Source organism: Cetorhinus maximus, chromosome 9 (assembly GCF_964194155.1).
Source record: "Cetorhinus maximus chromosome 9, sCetMax3.hap1.1, whole genome shotgun sequence".
NCBI lineage: Eukaryota > Metazoa > Chordata > Chondrichthyes > Lamniformes > Cetorhinidae > Cetorhinus > Cetorhinus maximus.
In genome coordinates this window covers 84620184-84645184 of record NC_135887.1, presented here as the reverse complement: position 1 = coordinate 84645184, position 25001 = coordinate 84620184, and the positions used below count along the sequence as shown (strand labels likewise).

Here is a 25001-nt window from a genome sequence, read left to right as displayed (position 1 = left end):
CTTGGCACTTCACCTACTACCACCATTGCTGGTAGCTGTGCCGATTGGTTTCTTTAATGAACAATTGCTCTGGTGATACCTTTTACTTGGATTTCTTGGCCTGTGTACATTTTCAACTTGTCAGATGTTTGTTCCAAATTTAATTGTTGATCACCATTATTTAATAATGTGAAAGTGTGTTCTCCTATTACAGTGGTGGAAGCTCCTGTGTCTACTTCCATTTTTAATGGCTTGCCATTCACTTGCACTGTAACAAATATTGGCTCTGTCTTCCCAACTTTCATGCTGAATAACAAATAAATGTCAGAATTTGTTGTTTCAGGCTCTTCTACACTATTGACTTCATTGGACTTCGTTTGTTGTTTGGAAGCCAGTTTAAATCTCATTATATGTCCACTTTTATGACAGAAATAACATTCTACTTTTTAAAATTGCTAATCGCTAGAAGACTGATTGTTTCCACGTCAATGAAAGTTATTTTTCGATTTAGTTGCTAAGCTGCTTCCTCTCATTTTTCAGTCAGCGGGAGCTGTTTCCTGCTTCGCGGCAGGGTCCCGATTTTTCGCACCACTTTCAGTTGACTGTTCCCTCCCGACTTGGAGTATGAATGTAAATTTTCCATGATATCACTAGGCTTTTCTTCACATCTTCTAACAATAACATTTTCATCCCACTAATTTTATTAGTAATATAAACACATTGCTTGGCATCTCCCAGCTAGGTGCAAGATTTTACTCCCACTCTTGAATGCTTTATTCAACAAATGCAAATGTGCACTTTACCTTTTATACTCCTTATGTTTATCTAATTAACATCTCAAAACTACTATACATCAAAGCACCCAGACTAGCTGGCTTTAATCCAGTTAAGACACACACAGTCAAACACATAGACACAGACCCCACTACAATTCTATTTTTAAAATAATTTCCAGTAACATTATAGACATTATTATCTCTTCATGATACCCATGATTTTGTTTGCTTGAAAGAAGAACGCAAGACGTTCTATATACTGAGACCAATTGTCTGTGACTGGCTCAAACGGATCGATTCTGCCAAACTGTGGCATTTCGGATGAGTATATCTTCTGTTATTTTAAACGAACTTAGATACTCACAATTGCTGGGCAAGGTACAGCAGCAGTTCTGATTTATCCTCGTCACCAATTTGTTATAGAGTTGACCTTCAGACAACTTTTCTTAGTGGAAACATTTGACTTTATTTACAAGACAGCAGCAGCAACTACATGTATGCATCATACTCCACAACTAAAGAAGAACTCTTGTTGAGGTTCCCCACACTGCTAACACATTGGATCACACAGATCATGTGATCTTACAGCACAGGATTATTCTTAAAGCTACAGTCCAACATTTCCCAAAACTATAATTACCACAGAAAGCATGCCACAATGTTCAAATCTCAAGTTTGGGTCCATGCCACGGCTCAATAGAATATGCCTGCCAGTTCCCCTCAGCGCTGATTGGTGATAACTCTACCAATGTAGCTTTGGGTTGATGGACACCGCTGTCATTCTTCTGTCAATACCCAGCTCAGTCCATGGATTGAACACAAAGAGGGGTCAAAGGGGAGAGGCCTCAACGGAGATAGAAATCTGGGCATTTGAGCATTTTAAACAAAATTGTCAGGACACCGACACGTTTAGTGGAAAACCCGGACAGTCCCGGCCAAACCGGGACATCTGGTCATCCTAGTGATGCCCAAATCATGATGGACAAAACACACTTAAGAGGTATGAATTTTTTGGTCCCCTCCCACTGATTTTTCAGGGAATCTGGGCCTGTGTATTATATACATATATGTACACATAATATTCTTTGAGAAATTGATCATGGTCAGAAGTTCTTTGAGAACAGAAGTCTTATGGCAAGAGGTATTACTAGGGACATGAGCTCCCTTTCTGATGATGAGGCAATGCTTTTCCGCTACCTTCTTGCCCATCAGCCTCTTGACTCATTCTCATCCTTTTTTCACCCTCAGGCCCCTGGTCCACCGCCAGCACTGCTCATAATCTGTTCGTGTTTACAAATTTCTGCTTGAAATAATTGAAGGTTAAAGGGTCTCCTGTGGTCTCAGTGCATGGTAAGACTTCAAATCCACAGATGGAAAATTGACCCCTAAGTGCATTGCTAGTGGGTTTATTGACTTATGACGTTTGTAATGATTCAAGGGGGTGCATTTCTGCAGTGGGTGACCATCTTTTTCTGACATTTCTGTGGCTCTTCCACCTAAATTATGACAGATGAGCCAAATATGCCCACAGATTTGAAAATTGTAATTAGGTCTACAGTCCCAGCTTCCTTTGGAGATAAGGGCCTCTGTGTGCAGTAGTTCTTGTTAAAACAAAAGTCCGTGAATTACTACAGTTGCAGGTGAGCAATAAACACATCTGGTGTTCATAAGAACATAAAAAACTCCAGTATCCTGCCTGCTCCCCCTATTTGATTCCCTGAGAGACCAAAATTCTGTCTTAATCAGCCTTAAATATATTCAATGATGGCATATCCACAACCCTCCTAGAGTAGAGAATGCCAAAGATTTATAACCTTTAAGTGAAGAAATTTCTCCTCATCTCAGCCCTAAATAATCAGCCCTGATCCGGAAATTATGCCCCCTTGTTCTAGATTCTCCAGCCAGGGGAAACAACATCTCATACTAACATATGAAATAGGAGCAGAAGTAGGCTATTCGGCCCCCTCGAGCCTGCTCCGCCATTCATTAAGATCATGGCTGATCTGTTTATGTTTCGAATTCCACATTCCCATCTACCCCAATAATCTTATCTACCTCCGCCTTAGAAATATTCAATGACCCCACCTCCATCTTCTGAGGCAAAGAATTCCAAAGTCACACAACCCTCTGAGAGAAAAAAATTCTCCTCATCTCTGTCCTAAAAGGGCGACCCCTAATTTTAAAACAGTGCCCCTAGTTCTGGACTCACTCACAAGAGGAAACATCCTTTCCACGACCACTTTGTCAATTCCGTTCAGAAATTTTAACACTTCAATCAAGTCACTCCTCACTCTTTTAAACTGCAGTGTAAACAAGCCCAGTCTGTCTAACCTTTCCTCATAAGACAACCCGCTCATTCCAGGTATCAGTCTAGTAAGCCTCCTCTGAACCACCTCCAATGCATTTACATCCTTCTTTAAATAAGGAAACCAAAACTGCACACAGTACTCGAGATGTGGTCGCACCAATGCCCTGTATAACTGAAGCATGACATCCTTACTTTTATGTTCCATTCCTCTTGTAATAAAAGACAGCATTCCATTAGCCTTCTCAATTACTTGCTGTACCTGCATACTAACTTTTTGTGACTTATGCACTAGAACACCTAGGTCCCTCTACACCTCAGAATTATGCAGTCATTCTCTGTTTAAGTAATACTCTGCTTTTTTATTCTTCCTGCCAATACTTCACATTTTCCCACATTATACTCCATCTGCCATATTTTTGCCCACTCAATCAGCCTATCCATCTGTAACTTTCTTATGTCCTCTTCACAACATACTTTCCTACCTATCTTTGTCATCTGCAAATTTAGCAACCATGCCTTCACTCCCCTCGCCTAAGTCATTGATATAAATTGTAAAAAGTTGAGACCCCCAGCACAGACCCCTGCGGGACTCCACTTATCATGCCTGCAAATCAGGAAAAGACCTATTATGCATACCTCTCTGTTTTCTGCCCGCCAGCCAATCTTCTATCCATGATAATATGTTACCCCCTACATCATAAGTTTTTATTTTCCACAATAGCCTTTGACGTGGCATCTTATCAAATGCCTTTTGGAAATCGAAGTGCAGCATGTCTACAGGCTGCCCTTTACCCATAGCGCATGTTACTCCTTCAAAGAACTCTAATAGATTGGGTAAACATGATTTCCCTTTCATAAACCATGCTGACTCTTCCCAATTACCTTGAGTTTCTCCAAGTGCTGTTTGATACAATCCGCCAGTCTTTGGAATGTATGGCCTACATACTTGCACTGAAATTCATATACCACATTGCTCATTTGTGTGATAGAATGTCTTTTTGGCTTGATGACAGCATCCTGTTAGTGGCAAATACCACTTGTGTTGCTACTGCATAGTAGCAGAGTGAAAAAGCGAGGTAGACTGGTCACTTTTCAGGACCACAAGTGACAGCCTTAGGTCCGTTCATAAGTTTGCTAGATATAGAGGGCAAAATGATTTGATCAGGGTAGCCATTATCCTGCTGGATCCCTTTGATGCACCCTATTTCAGCATCAAACCTACATGGTGAGCAAATGGCTTGGGCCCTATTTACAAGGTTGCCGATAAGACCAATCTTAGAGCGTGTGGAACTGTAAGAATCTCAACGCGTATATTGACAGGTGAAAGAAGGCTTGTGGTAGACTGGTAGAGAACCCCCTGGCAGATTTCTCAACTGTAGGTCAAGAAAGGGGAGTACATCTGACTGCTCCGTTTCACGGGTGAAATTTGATCGCAATATTCTGACCAATCATCTGAACTGCCACTCATCTTCATGCAGTTATATGCTTTTTCCTTAAGTTTGATGCTTTCCTTAACTTAGTTAACCACGGATGTTCAATCCTCCTCTTAGAGTTTTTCTTTATAATAGGAATGTACTTATTCTGAATACTCTGAAATATCCCCTTAAATGTCCGCCACTGCTCTATTGATCTATTCCCTAGCCTAGTATCCTAGTTCACTTCAGCTAGCTCAGCTTCCATGCCCACATAGTTGTTCTTATTTAAGTTTAAAATACTATTCTTAGACCCACTCTTCTCCTTTTCAAACAGGACGTAAAATTCAATCATATTGTAGTCACTGCTACCTAGGGTTACCTTTATTTAGAGGTCATTAATTAATCCTGTCACATTACACAATAACAAGTTTAATATAACCTGCTCTCTGGTTGGTTCCAGAACATGCTGCTCTAAGAAACGATCTCAAAGCATTCTGTGAACTCCTCATCCAGGCCACTACTGCCAATCTGATTTTTCCAGTGTATACACAGATTAAAATCACCCATGATTATTGCCATCCCTTTATCACAAACACCCAATATTTCTTCTTGTACACTTTGTTCTACATTGTGGTTACTGTAAGGGGGCCAGTAGATCACTCCATCCAGTGACTTCTTTTCCCTACTATTCCTCATCTCTACCCAAACCAATTCTACATCCTGATCTCCTGAACCAAGGTCATCTCTAACTATTGCACCAATGCCACCCTTGATCAACAGTTCTACCCCTCCACCTTTCCCCAGTACTGGTTCCAGAGCCCCATGAACCGGAACCCACTTCTCCCACACCAGACTCTGAGCCACGCATTCATCTCTGCAATCTTATTTGCCCTATGCCAATTTGCACATGGCTCAGCTAATAATTCAGAAATTATTACCTTTGAGATTCTGCTCCTTAATTTGGTACCTAGCTTCTGATACCGACTATGCAGAACCTCCCTCCTTGTCCTGTCTATGTTGTTGATACCTCCCACTGCAAGTTCCTCTTCAGCCCTGAACAGATGTCCCAAACCCTGGCACCAAACAGGCAACACAGCCTTCTGGACTCTTGCTCTTTGCTGCAGAGAACAGTGTCAATCCCCCTCACTATACTGTCCATACTACTACGTGAACCTAACTTGCTACTCACTTGGCCTCTGTCTCACTCCAGTGTAATCGCCTGTCTCCTCCCGCGCCCCTTACTGACCAAAATTGTACACAGTATTCCAGGTATAGTCTCACCAAAGTCGAGTACAATTGTAGCAAGACTTCTTTACTCCTGTTCTCCATCTCCTTGCGATATGGACTAACATGCCATTTGCTTTCCTAATTGATCTCAATATCTACCCTGTCAAGCCCCTTCATAATCTTGAATATTTCAGTGAAATCAGCTTTCATTCTTCTAAATTCCAGAGAATACAGATCCAATTTATTCAGCCTTTCATTATAGTACAACCCTGTCATCCCAGGGACAAATTTAGTGAACCTTCGCTGTACTGCCTCCAATACAAGTATATTCTTCCTTAAATATGGAGATCAAAATTGCACACAGTATTCCAGGTATAGTCTTACCAATGCCCAGTACAATTGTAGCATGACTTCTTTATTCATGTGCTTCAATCTCCTTACAATAAAGGCCAACATGCCATTTGCTTTCCTAATGCTGTACCTGCATGCTGACTTTTTGTGTTCCTGGTACGAGACATCCAAGTCTCTCTGAACATCAACATTAACAAGTGTCTCACTTTTTAAAAAGTATTCTTTTTTTTTAGTCTGACTACTGTCATGAAGCTATTAATTGTATAACATTATTGGAATTTTTTTTTAAAATAGAGGGTTAGTCTGTGGGTGTGTCTAAATTGGATTAAAGCCAGCTAGTCTGGGTGTTTTGATGTATACTAGTTTTGCGATGTCAGAGAGGTAGAGTGTATTTGCATTTTGTTGAATAGAGTATTCAAGAAGGGGAGTGCAATCTGGCCCCTAGTTAGCAGAGACCAAGCAATGTGTATATTACTAATAAAATTGGTACCATGAAAGGGGTTTTATTCTTAGAAGAGTTGGAGTTCAATGGGGCTGGTGATTTACATTCAATGAGATGCGCTGGGTATAACCGATAGCAGTTGTGTGTGTGCAGGACAGAGGCACGTAACATCAAAGCCTGTAAGCCCACCACTGTGTCTGCGAAGGAACCAAAGTAAAAGGAACCTCATTTTGAATTTGTAAGGTGAAAATGTTTTGCTTGGTGTCTGCTTAAAGTCTATGGGGAGAATTTTCTCTTCCCACACGCCAACGTGTAAAATGACGTGTGGTGACATCAGGCGTGTGTCCCAACGTCAACGTGCGTCATTCCAATCTTCCGTTCAGCGGACGCGCACCGGAGTCGGCTGCGCGTCCACCGATCTGTCAAAGGCCTGTTAAGGCCATTAATAAACCAATTAAACAAATTGACAGAGCTGCCCATCCAACCTTAAGGTTGGTGGGCAGGCGAAGAGCCCAAGCGGCCTTCGCATTTTTCATGAAACCTCATCCACGGGTGGGATGAAGTTTCATGAAGGGTTTATTAAATTAATAAATATTTTTCGAACATTTCAAAAACATGTCCCAGCTCATGTGACGCTGTCACATGAGGGGACACGTGTAAATGATTTTTTTACCTTCTTTATTAAAAATTCTCATTATGAAATTAATCTCCGAAGCAGCTCCGTGCCTCAGGGAGATTTCTGCGCTCTTTCGCGCACATGCACAAAACATGCACAAAAGAGCGCAGGCCCCAACTCTCCCTCCTCCTCCCGCACAGGTAGCACTACCAGGCGCGCGTCACGCTGGGCGAGCCTTTATTGACCCACCCATGTAAAATGGCGGCGCGCAGCCAATCGCGGGCAGTGATCGGCTCTGTGCCCGCCCATGCCCTCTCCCAAACGGCCTGCCCGACAGAGAGAAAATTCTCCCCTATGGGTTGCTGTTGCCTTAATGAGATTAGTTTGGGAATTTGTTAAAAGTTATGATAGTAGTAGTTTGTAGCCATGTGTATATATTTAACTTGTGTAAATTAATAAATGTCTCATGTATTTTGATATATACCTCTTGAGAACTGGTGGTCTAATTCCTGAACTTAAAGTTCTATATCAACCTATATTTTTATTTTGTATGTTTATGATAGTTGTTTAAAGTTTTCCTCTGGGATTTTTAAATAACTCAGCTTTACCAACTGCTGTATCATAACATTACCCAAGTGAATAACCTCACACTTTCCCACATTATACTCAATCCACCGCCTTGATGCCCGCTCATTTAACCTGTCTGTATCTCTTTGCAGCCTCCATGTATCCTCCTCACAAGTTGCATTCCCACCAAGCTTTGTATCATCAGCAAACTTAGATACATTACTCTCGGTCTCTTCATCCAAGTCATCAAAATAGATTGTAAATAGCTGAGTCCCCAGCACTGATCCCTGCAGTGCTCCACTAATCACAACCTGCCAATATGAAAATGCTGCATTAATCCCTACTGCCTGCTTCCTGTCTGTTAACCAACCATGCTAAATTTCCCCAGGTGGCCTTCCAACCTACCACTCAAACCTGTCTGCAATTTTACCTTGGTTCAGGGTTAGGCCTTAGGCAGCCTACCTGCCCTTGCCCCAGTTGAGGCCCTTAAATGGCCAATTATTTGCCACTAAGGGCCTCTTCTCGCCCAACTTCAATTATGAGGCTGGCAGGAGTGGTGTAGGAGCAACAGGGTGGGAAACCCAGCTTGCCACCTTGCTCGGGCTTTGGGCATGAAGGGGGTTGCTGCTCTCACGGATCTTTTCACATAAAGCACCACCCCCTCCCCAAGGCGTACCCCCCTAAGGTGCACCCTCCCCCCAGTCTCTCCACCAAGACCTTAACCCCCTTCAACCCACCACCACCCACCCCTCCCCCACTAGGCCTCAGATGCTCCTTGTTCCCACCCCTGGACTTTATGTCCAAGGAAGTTGAGTTCATAACACAGCCATACAGGTTGAGTAACAACCTGCAAATCCTTCCAATGCATGACAATGGCAGGTGGTGACAGCGGGAGAGATTCAAGGTCAACCATGTGATGGACAGAACATTGGAACCCCGACCATCATTATCCATTGCTCCAGACTACAATGTGACTATTAAAGTACATGTTGCCACAGCAACTTGGACTTCTTGAGCAAACTGTAACAAACCAGCACCACTGATCCAGGATCCCCAAACCGATTTTGTCAATCTCTTATAATCTATGATATACTCTCCCATGGAATGGTCATCTGTATTCTGAAATTTATCAAATTCTGACCATGCCTTATAGACATTTAACAGATTATCTTTTGTAAACTTCATCCAACAACTGTATAAAAGGTCCAAACCTTCATGACTATCCCATGGACAGATATCAAACTCAAAATACTTTACTTCTGCTAGGAAGCAACTCTGTTAAGGTCATACCTTGTTTCCTCTTTCCTCATGTCCACATATGTTACCCACTTCATTCTTCCACTGGTCATACAATTCAGGCTTCAAGAGCATCGGAGGGTAATCAAACCCCGACAATTTACACTTGCTTTCTGTAATTTTTTCCCCCAATGACTACAAGATTATATTTTTGCCTGATCTTTTTTTTATTTCTCAGCTTCCAACCTTCACTTTTCTCAACCATCCTCAGCCACCATGTTGTATCCCAAAAAGCCAGATGAAGGATAGAACTGGAGCTAATCATTATGCACATTTCCCAGGTAGCAGGCATCATCACAGGAGGACTAGTGATCTGCTTGACAGCAGACTGTTAGATATCACTGAAGTGTGGGAAATATGCCAACATGGCCCTCTCCCTGAGTTTATCAAATCTGGCAGTTGTAGATTTCTGTTACTTGAGCTCAAACTCTTCATAACCTTCTCTTTGCACTCTGAGCTCCCCTAATCATTCTAACAATTGTAAGTAAAAAACTGTAGCGAGATGAGAAATACAAATATAGCACATTTTGTGATAATTCTTGCAGGGTGTTCATGGCTTCCCCAATGATTTGGTCATAAAGCAACTTTAAATGTGGTTCCAATAGGGTGTTGATCCCTTGGCTATACAATTGTGGAATGCTCAAATTGTAAGCCCAGGCAGCTGCTTGCTGTTCCTCATTGCCACCTCCACTTGCTCCTCCCACATGAATTATTGTTACAATCCCAGATCAGACCCCCAAAATTTATTACATTCGCTGATGGGACCCTCAAATTTCATTACGATCCAGTTAGGAACCAGAAACCTCTTTTTGTTAAAATAGACAAAATTTGAAATCCTAGTTACCCACTAAGAGAATAAAGTCAGAAGATTCCATGGTTTTAAACAAACATAAATTTTACTACACACAAGTCAACAAAGCAAACAATCAATACTATCTATCTGATACTCTAACATCCAGAATTAATGTGAAGTAAACGTGTATTAACAGACAAACTGGTCGCTCACACCACAAAGTGCACATTAAATGGTAAACACAGCCAAGACAGGTCTCACAAATCTCACGTCAGTCATCAATGTGAGTCTTCCTCATGAGGAATTTTAGTTCCACTCCTTCAAACAGCTAGTCTGATGCCCAGCCGTCAGCAGCTCTACCTAAGCTCCAAGGGTACAATTTTAACCCAACAGGCGCGCTATTTCAGATTTCTTGCAAATCTACTCCCAGGTCTGGACATTTTGGCTTCTTTTCAATATGAACTGATCTCTGACTGAGAACACCAACACTCCACCCCACACCGTATTGGGCAGGCCCACATCCCGCCAATGAATAAATAAAATAACAAGCGTGGCAGCCCCACAACCACTTCACGCTCCAAGTACTCGACTCGGCTGGAAGCCCTGCCACAGAGAGCTGGTGGCCTATCTGATGACTGACAGCTCTGTAGTTCCAACAGTGCCAGCAGGGGCCAGGACTGGGACTACAAGGAGTCCCCAGATTCTAAGTCCCAGAGTCCAGGACCAGGTAAGGTCCGAGGGGATGGAGCGGGGGGGCGTCTCATGGTGGGAAGCGGAGGGGAGGCAAGGTGAAAATTATGAAAAAAAAATCATTAAAAAGTGAAGTGATTTTGTTAGGAAGAGAGCAGAAAGAAAATATAAAATAAAGGTTACAATTCTAAAGGGGGCACAGGAGCAGAGTGACTTGGATGTATATGTGCATAAGTCACTGAAGGTGGCAAGACAGGTTGACAGCGTGATTAATAAAACATGCAGCATCCTAGACTTTATTAAGAGGGGCATAGAGTACAAAAGCAAGGAGGTTATGTTAAACTTATATAAAACACTGATTCAGCCTCAACTGGAGTATTATGTTCAGTTCTGGGCACCAAACTTTGGGAAAGATGGGAAGGCATTCGAGAGAGTGCAGAAAAGATTCACGAAAATGGATCCAGGGATGAGGAACTTCAGTTACACAGAAAGGTTGGAGAGGTTAAGACTGTTTTCCTTGGAAGAGAGATGGTTGAGAGGAGATTTGATAGAGGTACACAAAATCATGACAGGGAATAGATTGGGAAAAACTGTTCCTATTAGTAGAAGAATTGAGAACCAGAGGGCACAGATTTAAGGTAATTGGCAAATGAAGCAATGGAGACATGAGGAAAAACTTTTTCACACAGTGAATGGTTGGGATTTGGAATGCATTGAACAAGAGTGTAGTGGAGGCAATTTTAATTGAGGCATTTAAGAGGGCGCTGGATTATTACCTGAAAAGGAATAATGTGCAGAGCTAAGGGAAAAGACTAGGGAGTGGCACTAGGTAAATTGCTTCTTCGGAGAGCCAGCGCAGACCTGACAGGCTGACTGGCCTCCTTCTGTGCTGTAGCTATTCTGTAAACTACAAAGCCTTGGACTCTGAACAGCTGTTAGAAGTAAACAAAACACCTTGTATCTCAAGCACTCATAATTTTTTTTAATATTTAAGGAATGAATGTATGCATTGCAACAGTTATACATTCCTTTCTGGTGCAAAAACAGAACAGGGAAAGCAGCCCAACCATGGCTAACAAAATAAATTAAGGATAGTATTAGATCTAAAGAGGAGTCATATAAAGTTGCTAGAAAAAGTAACAAGCCTGAGGATTGGAAGCAGTTTAGAATTCAGCAAAGGTGGACCAAGAGACTGATTAAGAGGGGAAAAATAGAGTATGAGAGTAAACTTGCAAGGAACATAAAAGAGGACTGTAAAAGCTTATGTAAGTATGGAAAAAGAAAAATATTAATGAAGACAAATGTAGGTCCCTTACAATCCGAAACAGGAGAATTTATAATAGAGAACAAGGAAATGGCAGAGCAATTAAACAACTACTTTAGTTCTGTCTTCAGGGAGGATGACACAAATAAATTGTCAGAAATGCTAGGGAACTAAGGGTCTAGTGAGAAGGAGGAATTGAAGGAAATTAGTATAACTAAAAAAATAGTGCTGGAGAAATTAATGGGACTGAAAGCCAATAAATCCCCAGAGCCTGATAATCTACATCCCAGCACACTAAAGGAACCATGGAAATAGTTGATGCGTTGGTTGTGATCTTCAAAAATTCTGCAGATTCTGGAACAGTCCCAGCAGATTGGAAGGTGGCAAATGTAACCCCACTATTTAAAAAATGAGGGAGGGAGAAAACAGGGAATTACAGACCAGTTAGCCTAACGTCAGTAGTAAGGAAAATGCTACAGTCTATTAGATTACATTATTACATGTGATAAAAGGACACTTAGAAAAGATCAGCAAGATTAGACAAAGTCATCATGGATTTATGAAAGGTGAATCATATTTGACAAACATACTGAAGTTTTTTTTGAGGGCACAACTAGCAGAATTAATCAGGGAGAACCAGTGAACGTGATGTATTTGGATTTTCAGAAACCCAAAGTCCACATAGGAGGGTAGGGTGTAAAATTAAAGTACATGGGATTGGGAGTAATATACTGGCATGGATTGAGAATTGGTACAGACAGGAAACAGAGAGTAGGAATAAACAGGTCTTTTTCAGAGTGGCAGGCGGTGACTAGTGGGTTACCGCAGGGATCAGGGCCTGGATCCCAGCTATTCACAATATATATCAATAATTTGGATGAGAGAACCAAATGTAATATTTCCAAGTTTGCTGACAACATGAAATGTTGAATATGAGTGTTGAGGAGAATGTTAAGAGGCTTCAAGGAAATTTAGACAGGTTGAGCGAGTGGGCAAATACATGGCAGATGTAGTATAATGCGGATAAGTCATACACTTCGGTAGGAAAAACAGAATGGCAGAGCATTATTTAAATGGTGATAGATTGAGAAATGTTGATGTACAAAGGGACCTGGAGTCCTTGTTCACTAATTGAAAGCAAGCATGCAGATGCAGCAAGCAGTTAAGAAGGCAAATGGCATGTTGGCCTTTATTGCGAGAGGACTTGAGTACAGGAGCAAGGATGTCTTACTGCAGCTGTACAGGGCCTTGGTGAGACCACATCTGGAGTATTGTGTACAGTTTTGGTCTCCTTACCTAAGAAAGGATATACTTGCCATAGAGGGAATGTTCACTGGGCTGATTTCTGGGGTGGGAGGATTGTCATATGAGGAGCAATTGGGTCAACTCAGCCTCTATTCACTGGAGTTAAGAAGAATGAGAGGGGATCTCTTGAAACGCATAAAATTCTGACAGGGATGGACAGATTGGATGCGGCGATGATGTTTCCTCTGGCTGGGTGGGGGGGGAAGTCTAGAACAAGGGGTCACAGTCTCAGGATACGGGGTAGGCCACTTAAGATTAAGGTGAGGAGAAACTTCTTCACTCAGTGGGTGGTGAACCTGTGGAATTCTCCACCACAGAAGCCTGTGGAGGCCAAGTCACTGAATATATTTAAGAAGGAAATATATAGATTTCTAGACTCTAAAGGCATCAGCGGGTATGGGGAGAGAGCAGGAGTATGGCGTTGAGATAAAGGATCAGCCATGATCATGTTGAATGGTGGAGCAGGCTCGAAGGGCTGAATGACCTACTCCTGCTTCTATTTTCTATGTTTCTATGGAACATCTGGAACATCTTCATCCTGCTGTTTGTTCATTCATCTTTGTGTAGCAAAGTGGACTGATTATCTCAGCAAACGTTTCCTGGATATAGAGAGGCACCAGGCTTAAGGAGCTCCAGTAGTGGATTCTTAACATGAATAGACCAACAATGCGCTCTCGACCAAGGCTATTCATTCACTACAATACCCATGCCCTGATGAGTACCCGACTGCTCCTATTTTCTTAAAAATCTATCTCAACTACCTGTTCAAACTGCACTCCCCTTTGAATGTTTCGTCCTGATCAGTATATATTAAAGCTATGTAAAAGTCTAATCAATAAACTTCTCCTCCTTCAGGTACCATGCCCTAAGAGGGCATTGGCAACCATGGACTTCCACTGGATTAGTCCATGATTGTACTTGACAAAGTATTGCACTGGTTTGCTGTTGCCTTCTGCAGTATGGCTGACCAGGAAACTCTCCCACTCTTACTGCCTAACATCAGGCATATTGGAAGGATTTACAGGCTGATAATCAAACTGTTTGGCCATATATTCAGCACACTTTCTGTGGCTATCAAGTCCTGAAGTGGGACTTGAACCCAGAGCTTCTAGCCCAGAGGTAGGGTGCTACCACTGCGCCACATGACCTCCTCTTAATCAGTAAACTAGTGATTCCAAATATTGAAGGGGTTATTCCTACACTTAAGTATGCAGCAGCTCTACCTTTATAATCATGCTTCAGATTCCACAGTTATATTAACATATTCACCATTATTCGGAAGCCTTTTTCTCTCACTTTACTCAGGTAAAGCTTCCTATTAGTTTCCTTTCTGCCCATGCCATTTTCTGGTTTTGCTGCTACTAAGACAAAATCAACTTCATCCTGAAATATAAGAACACCATAGTTTAGAAAATGGATTGTTTGTCAGAACATAATGAACACTTCTCTTTCTACAGTGAGCTCCATTTTCCATCAAATATATATTGCACTTAGCTTGGGTGTGTAGCTGGTGTAAAGTAGGGGGAGGTCTAATTTGCATCTCACTACTTCTGACTGAAGAGTTCCTAATGAGACAATGTAGAAGGAGCTCAAACTCCGGCTAAATGTGACAATGAACGGTTAATGAGGGAATGCACACCAAACTTTACTCTGCTTCAAAACAAAAACAGAATTACCTGGAAAAACTCAGCAGGTCTGGCAGCATCGGCAGAGAAGAGATTCTGTTTTTGTTTTGGATTTCCAGCATCCACAGTAGTTTTTTGTTTTTACTCTACTTCAAACCTGTTTGTACCTGACTTGAAAGTGCTTGATAGGACAATGCACCAAGCCAAAAGCACATTATTGAACAATGTAGAGAGAGCTCTAACCTACTGTAAACCCAATTTTAAAGTGTTTGATATGTCTATCTTAAAGTCCATACTGTTCCTGACTTGATAGTACTTGATGGAGCTCTGTAGGCGAAGTTTTAGTCTGCATCTTATCCATGTCGTAATTAACCTGTGACTTTTAACGGGACAGCTTAGTGTGAGTTGTATTGTATATATGACTACTTCACTTAGGAGAGCTTTGTGGGTGATATGATGGAGTGTTGCTTGCCATTTAACCAATGAGATGCCTGAATGGGAGTGTTCAATGCACCAGAGTAAAAGGAGAAAAAAAGGGGGTACCTATTTTTCAATAGTACACAGCTATGTGAATGAACACCATTGAGGCATTTACTCTCCTACTATACACAACAATGTGAGCAAAGATCATTTGGTACTCTTCTATCTTTCAGTACTATTCATTATCTTTTCGTGATTTGTTAAATATCATCTTTTGGAAGAAAAAGAAAGGAGTTACCAGAATATCGTTATCCTCAGGCAGCAGGCATTCCTCTTCATTGTGGAGTACAATGGAAGCCATTTCGTTCTGTGAATCAAGATATTAGAATGTCATTCACTGGTTGTGGGACGTGCTCACACCTATAACCAAAGTACTATCATGGATCTTTGCCTGAGACACTAATTTCCAGAAACTGCAGCCAGGATTTTCCAGCCCTGGCATGGTGGGTCCTGCCACAGTTGGTGCAGCGAGCCAGCCACATGTCCATTGACTTCAGCAGGACCAGAAGATCCCACCAGTAGGAGGGGTCAGAAAATACCACCCATGGCTTTTTTGTAAATTATGGAATTATTCAGGCGTGTCATCACTTAATTAACTGTATCTTGTATTAAAAGTTTTGGATGAAAAATACAAAGTCCCTATAGGATCATAATGGCACAGGAAGAGGACATTTAGCCCATCAAGTCCATACTGGCCCTCTAAAGAGCAATCCACTCAGTTCCATTTCCCTGCTCTTTCCTTTAGCCCTGCAAATTGAATTCCAAGTGTCCACCTAATTTCCTTTTGAAATCATTGACCATTTCCACCATCCTATGCACAGCGAGTTCCAGGTTATTAGTACTCACTGCATAAAAAGATTCTTTCTCACATCCCTCTGTAACTCTTGCCCAAATCAAGACTGACACTGATCCTTCTATTTCATGAGCCTCAATTTTGTTAACCAATCTTTTCTGTGGTACTTTGCACACTCTTTCTTAAAATCCATGAAGACAACATCCACCACATTCCCCTCATCAATCTTTTCTGTTACTTCAAGGGTAGTCAAACGCAATCTGCTTTTTACAGCTCCATTCTGTCTCTCTTTAACTCAAATCCCTTCAGTACCTGTTAATTCTTTCTTTGTTTAATGTTTCTAAACTCTTACCCACCACTGATGTTAAACTGACCAGCCTGTGGTTACTAGGTATGTCCTTATACCCTTTCTTAAACAAGGATGCCACATTTGCCACTTTCCATTCCTTGACAACCCCTCCCTCCTTATTTAGGGAAATTTGAAAGCAGAAGGTCATGCCATAATCTATCTCCACCCCCACTTCCCTTCCAACCTGCGACACAAGTCATCTTGGTCCAGGTGACTTATCCACTCTAAGCATAGCCAGCCTTTCCAGTCCATCCTGCCTATTAATTTTCACCACTTCTATCTCCGCTTCTCCCAATATTTTGTCAGCCTCCTCTTCCTTAGTAAACACAGAGACAATGTACTTATTAAATATTCCATCCTTGCCCTGTGCCTCTAAGCATATATCACCCTCTTTGTCCCAAATAAACCTCATCCCACCTCTTACTACCCATGTATTATTTATTAGATTGGATTCCCTTTTATATTAACTACTATTCTATTCTCATATTCCCTCTTTGCCAGTCTTGCTTTCCTCTTCCCTCTTAATTTCTTGTTTTTGGCCTAGTTCTCTCTTGAAGAATTACCTGACATGCATCATACGCCTTTTTTTCCCTTTCGCTATCTCCTTCATCATCCAAGGATCCCTGACTTTGTTTCCTCTACCTTTCCCCCTTGTTGTAATCTACCTCGCTTGTAACCTAATCTTCTCCTCAAAGATCACCCATTGTTCCATTACAGTTTTCCCTGTCAGTCTTTCATTCCACTTTATCCTGACTAGATCACCCCTCATCCCGTTAGCCCTCTTCCAATTTTGAAATCCTGCTTTAGATTGGTCCTTGTTCTTTTCCATTACTAATCTAAACCTTATGATATGATGACCATTCTTACTCAAATGTTCCCCAACAGACACTTGGTTTACTTGGCCCACCTCATTCCCCGGCACCAGATTTAGTAATGCCTCCCTCCTAGTTGGGCCAAGAATACATTGGTCAAGAAATTTCTCCTGAGCACATTTCAGAAATTCATCCTATTCCCTATTCTTTATTCTAAAATTATTCCAATTAAGATGTGGGTAAATGCAATCCCCCATTACCACCACTGTATAATTCTTACATATTTGTATGATCTCCCCGCAGATTTGCTCCTCTATCTTTTTCTCACTGTTTGGAGGCCTATAGAATATCCCCAATAGTGTAATCATACCATTCATTGTTTCTCAACTCCAATCAAATGGATTCTGTACTTGTCCCTCTCAATGACGTCCTCTCTTTTCAACACTACAGTATCTTCCCTAATCAGTACTGCCATCCCTTCCATCCAGTACTCCCTTTTTCCCTTCCCTATCTTTTCAGGACACTTTATACATTTGAATATTAAGCGCCCAGTCTTACCATTTTAAGCCACATTGCTGTTATTGCCATTATATCATATTCCCACACAGCCATTTGTGCTTGTAGCTCATCAACCTTCTTCACCACACTTTGTGCATTTACCTGCATGAATTCTAAACCTGTCTTTTATTCCTTGTAGTCTTTCTTAGTCTGCTACCATCCAATAGGATATTTCTTCCTTCTCTTGTTCTATCCAGCATACTCACTCCTTTATGTAGCGTCTTCCTCTTTTCTACTTCTATATGCTGCTGCCCATCCCCTGCCAATTTAGTTTAAACCCTCCCTAACCACACTAGTAAATCTCCCCACAAGGACATTGGTCTCAGTCCTGATGAGATACAACCTGTTCCTTTGAATAAGTGCCTCCTGTCTCACAACTGGTCCCAATGCCCCTAGAAAATGAAGTCTGTCCTCCTGCACCATGCTTGAAGCCACGCATTGCTCCTTCCTATTTCTACTTTCATGCCTGGCACTGGGAGTAATCCAGAGTTTACTGCTTTCCAAGGTCCCACTTTTCACTTCCTCACCACCTCCTAAAAGTCTGACCATAGGATCTCAATACCTGCCACCCTTCTATTTCATTGGTGACAACATGTGCCACAATTTCCGGCTCACTCCCTTCTCCCTGCAAAATATTCTAGGATCAGGACTCATTAAAGAGAAATAAATAACTTTCACTTAAATAGCACTTGATTGTTTCACACAAATACCACAAAGTACTTTCCATGCATTCAAATACATGATTACAGGCCTATTTGTGTTCAGTTATATTTCCTTGTTCATTTCTCCGTAAGATTGTAATCATGAGTGTTTGAGAGTTTGGCTCTTATAATACTGAATGTGATTGAGGGCTGGTAATATGATCACAATCATCTGGTAATGTAGTAGGTGTAGCAATTAAGCATTTATCCTGTTCAGTGTGAGGATAAGGTTGATAATCTACTGGTGAGAGAGGATGGTATTCTGCTGTGCGTTGCGTTCGATCTTTGACATTAGAAACTCTGTACTATTACCTATTTGTTGGAGTGCAGATGTTGCTGTACTGTTGTTGAGAATGAATATCTAAGTAACTGATTACTCAAACTCCCGCCAGACCATTAGCTTCAGTTTATCGTGGGAGCTTGCCAAATATGCAGAGACAAATTAAATACAATTTTAAAATCACTGACTCATGCTGAATCAAATAACTTTAAGATAGGAAAAAGGGACTACCTTTATTGAAGCAAATGGGATTGTCATGCTGCACTGTATGTTGCATTTTCAGCCTGATAAGGTTTTGGGATGACGGGCTGTAACGACTGGAGTGCCACAAGGATCATTGCTTGGGCCTCAAGCTATTTATAATCCATATCAATGATGTAGATGAGGGTACTGTGTTTAATATATTCAAGTTTGCTGATGACAGAGAGCTAGGTGGGAAAGTAAGCTGTGAGGAGCATGTAAAGAGGTTACACAGTAATATATACCTGTTAAGTGGATAGGCAAGAAGTTGGCAAATAGAGTATAATAGGGGAAAGTGTGAAATTATCCACTTTTTTGGAAGAGTGGAAAAGTGGAAGTTTTTTAAAAGACGAGGGACTAATAAATGTTGTATTCAGAGGGATTTGTGGAAGCAATTAGGAAGGCAAAGTTAATCTTTTTTGCAAGGGGATTGGAGTGTAAGAGTAAGGAAATCTTTCTGATGGAAGGCTATTGGCCTGAAACATTAACCCAATTTCTCTCTCCGCAGATGCTGCCTGATCTGCTGAGTATTTTCAGCACCAGTTTTTATTTAAGGAAGAATATACCTGCCTTAGAAGGGCTGCAGTGAAAGTTTACGCAATTGATTCCTGAGATGAGAGGGCTGTCCTATGAGGGGAGATTGGGCTGTCCTATGAGGGGAGATTGAGTGGAATGGTCTATATGCTCTGGAGTTTAAAAGAATGAGAAGTGATCTCATTGAAGTGTTCAAAATTCTTAGAGAGCTTGACAAGGTAGATGCTGAGAGGCTATTTCCCCATACTGGAAAGTCTAGAACTAGGAGACTAGGAGGCATAGTCTAAGGATAAACGTTTAGGACTGAGTGAGAAAAGATTTCTTCACTAAAAGCATTGTGAATCTTTGGAATTCTCTACTCCAGAGGGTTGCGGATGCTCAGACAATGAATATATTCAAGATTGAGATCGATAGATTTTTTTTGTTCAATAAGGTAATCAAGATGATAGAGCAGGAAGTTGATAGAAGTTCAGCCATATTGCATTGAATGGTGGAGCAGGTTGGAGAGGCTGAATGGACTACACCTGCTCCTATTTCTTCTGTTCTTATGTTCTTAAATTCCCAATTCAAACAGATCTTCATCAGTGAAGTGTGACACTTAATTGATATTCAACCTTATGATTAAAATTAGGTGCCTGGGTTTGGCAGCCTTTCCCTACCAGCATGAAGAGTGTCATTGATTGGATATAGAAAGCAACTTCAGTAGAGTTTAAGAATATGGTTAGCCATAAGTACAAGGCCTTTACAATTAAGGAAAAAATACAAGATCATCAAATATGGGAAGCTGCATCCTGCAGAAAGTTATGGTGCAGACATTTAATATTCCTTTGACCACCCTCTCCATCTATCTGAAAAACATGCCATGAAACAGCACTGATATCAAGCAAAGTTTTGTAGTCAAAAGAAGAGAATATATACCCCAGTTTAATATTCAAAATCAGCTTTGTTGAGTGGGTTCATGCAAGCCAGAACAGCTAACTACCTGATTTTACAAAAATGGTACATGAAGTGGGGGAAACCTGTTTTGCACTGGGTATCAAGCACTTCAAAAGCCATCAAACAATCTGTTCCAAAGCACCTTTTAATGCTGATGAAATGTCCTTTCTTTGAAGCAGCATCTGGTGAGAATATTAGTTTTCATTCACAAAACTTGGTCAGGTGAAAAAATGTGTACCAAGTATTTCTTATCATACATAAATAACATCAGCATCCACTGGCTGGATGACGAGCCTCACATTTAGTGGTAATTTTTTTTTTGTAACTCGGTCACATTTAAATGCAAATTCTTCAGGTGAGCTTCACAGTTATCAACTATCAAAGCAACCAAAACAAAAACAGAATTACCTGGAAAAACTCAGCAGGTCTGGCAGCATCGGCGGAGAAGAAAAGAGCTGACGTTTCGAGTCCTCATGACCCTTCAAGAGAAGGGTCTTCAGTTCTGTTGAAGGGTCATGAGGACTCGAAACGTCAACTCTTTTCTTCTCCGCCGTTGCTGCCAGACCTGCTGAGTTTTCCAGGTAATTCTGTTTTTGTTTTGGATTTCCAGCATCCGCAGTAGTTTTTTGTTTTTATCAAAGCAACCACCCTTCCTTGCAATGCTGTACTTCGGTCAGGTGAGAAAAAACTAACAGCGAATTGTTAAACTGTGCTAGTATGACAGGAGAAAAGAAGCAGTTGGCAAATGAGAATTCAACCAAAAAAAATTACATTTTTCTTGATTGCCAGTCTGTCTGTAATCTACAAAAAGGCATGGATATCTCATGCTCTTTGAGGAGTGGCTGTGTCACTTTGAACGAAGTACAGCTTTGCAAGGAAGGGTGGTTGCTTTGATAGTTGATAACTATGCAGCTCACCTGAAGTATTTGCATTTAAACGTGACCGAGTTACAAAAAGAAATTATCACCAGATGTGAGGCTCGTCATCCAGCCAGTGGATGCCGATGTTATTTATGTACAATAAGAAATACTTGGTACAAATTATTTTCATTGGATGTTCTGCAGACAATCCACAAGGTGCATTCATATAGCAGCAGATGAAAGCCAAAACTGCAGCCACCTGATTTTGGCAGAGTAGATTAACCCCATTGACAAGCTCTAGGATCCCACACAGGCACCAACAACCAACTATAAGACAAGCAAACCCCTTTCAGCAAATGAGTTCACTGTTGAAACTGCCATCAACATACATTTTGAATTCATCATCAGTGTGGATGAGGAAGTTGTGACATTGAGATTTCTGACCAATGCAAAATTAACTGATGCTCTGGCAGAGGATGCTGCAATTGGGAGTGAAGCTGAGGGACAGTCCTAAGTCTTGTAGACCCAGCAATCAGACAAAAATAATGAAACCAACCCTACCATGGCATGACATATAGTTATGTGCAATTGTATAAGGAATGGCAAACAATTAAGTTGGATGTTAAACTGGAACTTTTCCTATTGCTAAATAGAATTGAGAATTTTGTGCATAAATCCACTGTCTACAGGGAACAATCCACAATCACTCAGTATTTTGTGAGATGACAGGGAACGTGTGGTAATGTTACTGAACTAGTAATCCAGAGACCTGGACTAATGGAGCTGATGGAATTTAAATATAACTAATAAATCTGGAATTTATAAAAAGTTAATCTCAATAATGATTACCATGAAACCACTAAATTGTTGTATAAACCTATCTGCTCCACTAATGTCCTTTAGGCATATGGAAAGCTTCAGGCAAAAACCTGGTAAAACCCCAAACTCATTTTTTAAAGTTATTCTTTCATGGGATGTGGGCATTGTTGGCCAAGCCAACATTTATTGCCCATCCCTAATTGCTCGAGAAGGTGGCGATGAGCCACCATGAACCACTGCAGTCCATGTGGTGTCAGTACACCCACCGTGCTGTTAGGAAGAGAGTTCCAGGATTTTGAACCAGCAACAGTGAAGGAATGGCGATATAGTTCCAAGTCAGGATGGTGTGTGGCTTGGAGGGGAACTTGCTGGTGGTGATGTTCCCATGGATCTTCTGCCTTTGTCCTTCTATATGGTAGAGATTGTAGGTTTGGAAGGTGAGGAGCCTTGGTGAGTTGCTGCAGTGCACCTTGTAGTTGGTACAGACTGCCGCAGTGCATCTATGGTGGAGGGAGTGAACACTTAAGATAGTGGATGAGGTACCAATTAAGTGGGCTGCTTTGCCCTGGATGATGTCAAGTTTCTTGAGTGTTGTTGGAACTGCAATCATCTGTCTCCGGGAGAGTAGCTGGTAATTGGTCGGGTTGGATTTGTCCTGCCTTTTTTCGTGGACAGGACATACCTGGGCAATTTTCCAGATGGCTGGGTAAATGCCACTGTTGTAGCTGTACTGGAACAGCTTGACTAGGACATGGCTAATTTTGGAGCACATGTCTTCAGTACTATTGCCGGAATGTTGTCAGGGCCCATACTCTTTACAGTACCCAGTGCCTTCAGCCGTTTCTTGATATCATGTGGGGTGAATCAAATTGGTTGAAGACCGGCAACTGTGATGCTGGGACCTCAGGAGGAGGCCGAGTGGCTCATCTGCTTGGCATTTCTGGCTGATGGTGGTTGCAAATGCTTCAGCCTTGTCTTTTGTACTGATATGCTGGGCTAGCCCATCATTGAAGATGGGGATATTTGTGGAGCCTCCTCCTCCAATTAGTTCACAACTGATGTGGCAAGACTGCAGAGCTTAGGTCTGATCCACTGGTTGTGGAATTGCTTAGCTCTGTTTATCGCATGCTGCTTACGCTGTTTGACCTGCAAATATAGTCCTGTGTTGTAGCTTCACCAGGTGGACACCTCATTTTTAGATATGCCTGGTGCTGCTCCTGGTGTGCCCTCCTGCACTCTTAACTGAACCAGGGTTGATCTTTCGGCTTGATGGTAATGGTAGAGAGGGGGATATGCTGGGCCATAAGGTTACAAATTGTGGTTGCATGGAGTTCTGCTGCTGCTGCTGATGGCCCACAGCACCTCATGGATGCCCAGTTTTGAGCTGCTAAATCTGTTCAAAATCTATCCCATTTAGCACGGTGGTAGTGCCACACAACACAATGGAAGGTATCCTCAATGTGAAGACGGGATTTTGTCTCCACAAGAACTCTGCGATGGTCACTCCTACCAATACTCTCATGGACAGATGCATCTGCGGTAGAATGGCAAGGATAAGGTCAAGTAGGATTTTCCCTCTTGATGGTTCCCTCACCACTTGCTACAGACCCAGTCTAGCAGTTATGTCCTTTAGAACTCAGCCAGCTTAGTCAGTAGTGGTGCTACCAAGCCTTTCTTGGTGACTGACATTGAAGTCCCCCACCCAGAGTACATTCTGTGCTCTTGCCACCCTCAGTGCTTCATCAAAGTGGTGTTCAGCATAGAGGAGTACTGATTCATCAGCTGAGGGGGGCAGGGTAATGGTGGTGGGGAGGGAGGTCTTTGGGCAGTGTATGGTAATCAGCAGGAGGTTTCCTTATCCGTGTTTTACTTGACCCCATGAGACTTCAGAGTCAATGTCGACTCCCAGGGAAACTCCTTCCTGACCATATACCACTGTGCCGCCTCTGGCGATGGTGGTATCTGGGTTGTTGTTTGCAAGGTGTGATTCCTTGAGTATGACTATTTGGGGCAGCTCTCACAGTTTTGGCACAAGCCCCCAGATGTTAGTAAGGACGATTTTGCAAGGTCGACAGGGCTGGGTATGCCTATGTCACTTCCAGTGCCTAGGTCGATGCCATATGGTCCATCAGGTTTCATTTCACTCCACTGGATTTCATTCCACTGAGTGGCTTGCTAAGCCATTTCAGAGGGTATTTAAGAGTCAACACATGTAGGCCAGACCAGTAAGGACGGCAAATTTCCTTCCCTAAAAAGGGCATTAGTTTTTAACAACAGTGCTTTCATGGTCACCACTACCAAGGCTAGCTTTTAATTCCAGATTTATTAATTGAATTTAAATTCCACCAGCTGCTGTGGTGGGATTTGAACCAGTGTCCCCAGGGCATTAGCCAGGGCCTGTGGATTACTAGTCCAGTAACATTACCACTACTGCACTGCCTCTCCATTGCAACATGACGAAGAATCTATAGTGCCTGCATACTAAGTAGATTGATGTATGATGCTGAAACTCAGACAACATATCACAAGCAGGAACACAGCTTGAATTAATTTCATATGCATTGCTTGAGAAAGATCCTTTGGCCACATAGAGTCCCTAACACACAAATCCTGCAGCTTTCTAATTCAGAAAGTAACATGGCAATGCTCAAATGACATCGACTGCAATGACTAGGCCATGTCGTTGAAATGGATGATCGGCACCAATCAAAAGATGCACAGCATTGAAAGCTTGCTTGTGCCAGTAGACCCACTGGAGCCAAAACTAAGATACAAAGGCTCATGTAAGCAAGCCATCACTTCATGTCAACCAAGAATGCTGGGAGTACTCAGCAGGTCTGGTAGTATCTGTGGAGTGAGAAACAGTTAACATTTCAAGTCGTGAGGTTTCAGACCATTTTCTGTTTGTATTTTTGATTTCCAGAATCCACACTATTTTGCTTTTGGATCATTTCATATCGGAATGACTTCAGTAATGAGGGACAT

General features: G+C 41.8%; 1 protein-coding gene across 4 annotated transcripts in view; it reads right to left on the bottom strand.

Moving 5' to 3' along the window:
- LOC144684774 (anoctamin-9-like) overlaps positions 1–25001 on the bottom strand; it is a 178775-nt gene that overhangs the window by 100351 nt on the left and 53423 nt on the right. For 3 of the 4 annotated variants that reach the window (XM_078548979.1, XM_078548978.1, XM_078548980.1), the window contains 2 exons: positions 15373–15441; positions 14299–14412 (listed from right to left, as the gene is read on the bottom strand). The exons of the other annotated variant lie outside the window; for it this stretch is intronic. In XM_078548979.1, coding sequence (XP_078405105.1) covers positions 14299–14412; positions 15373–15441 — 183 coding nt within the window. The remainder of the gene's footprint in view (positions 1–14298; positions 14413–15372; positions 15442–25001) is intronic. 4 annotated transcript variants of the gene reach the window in all.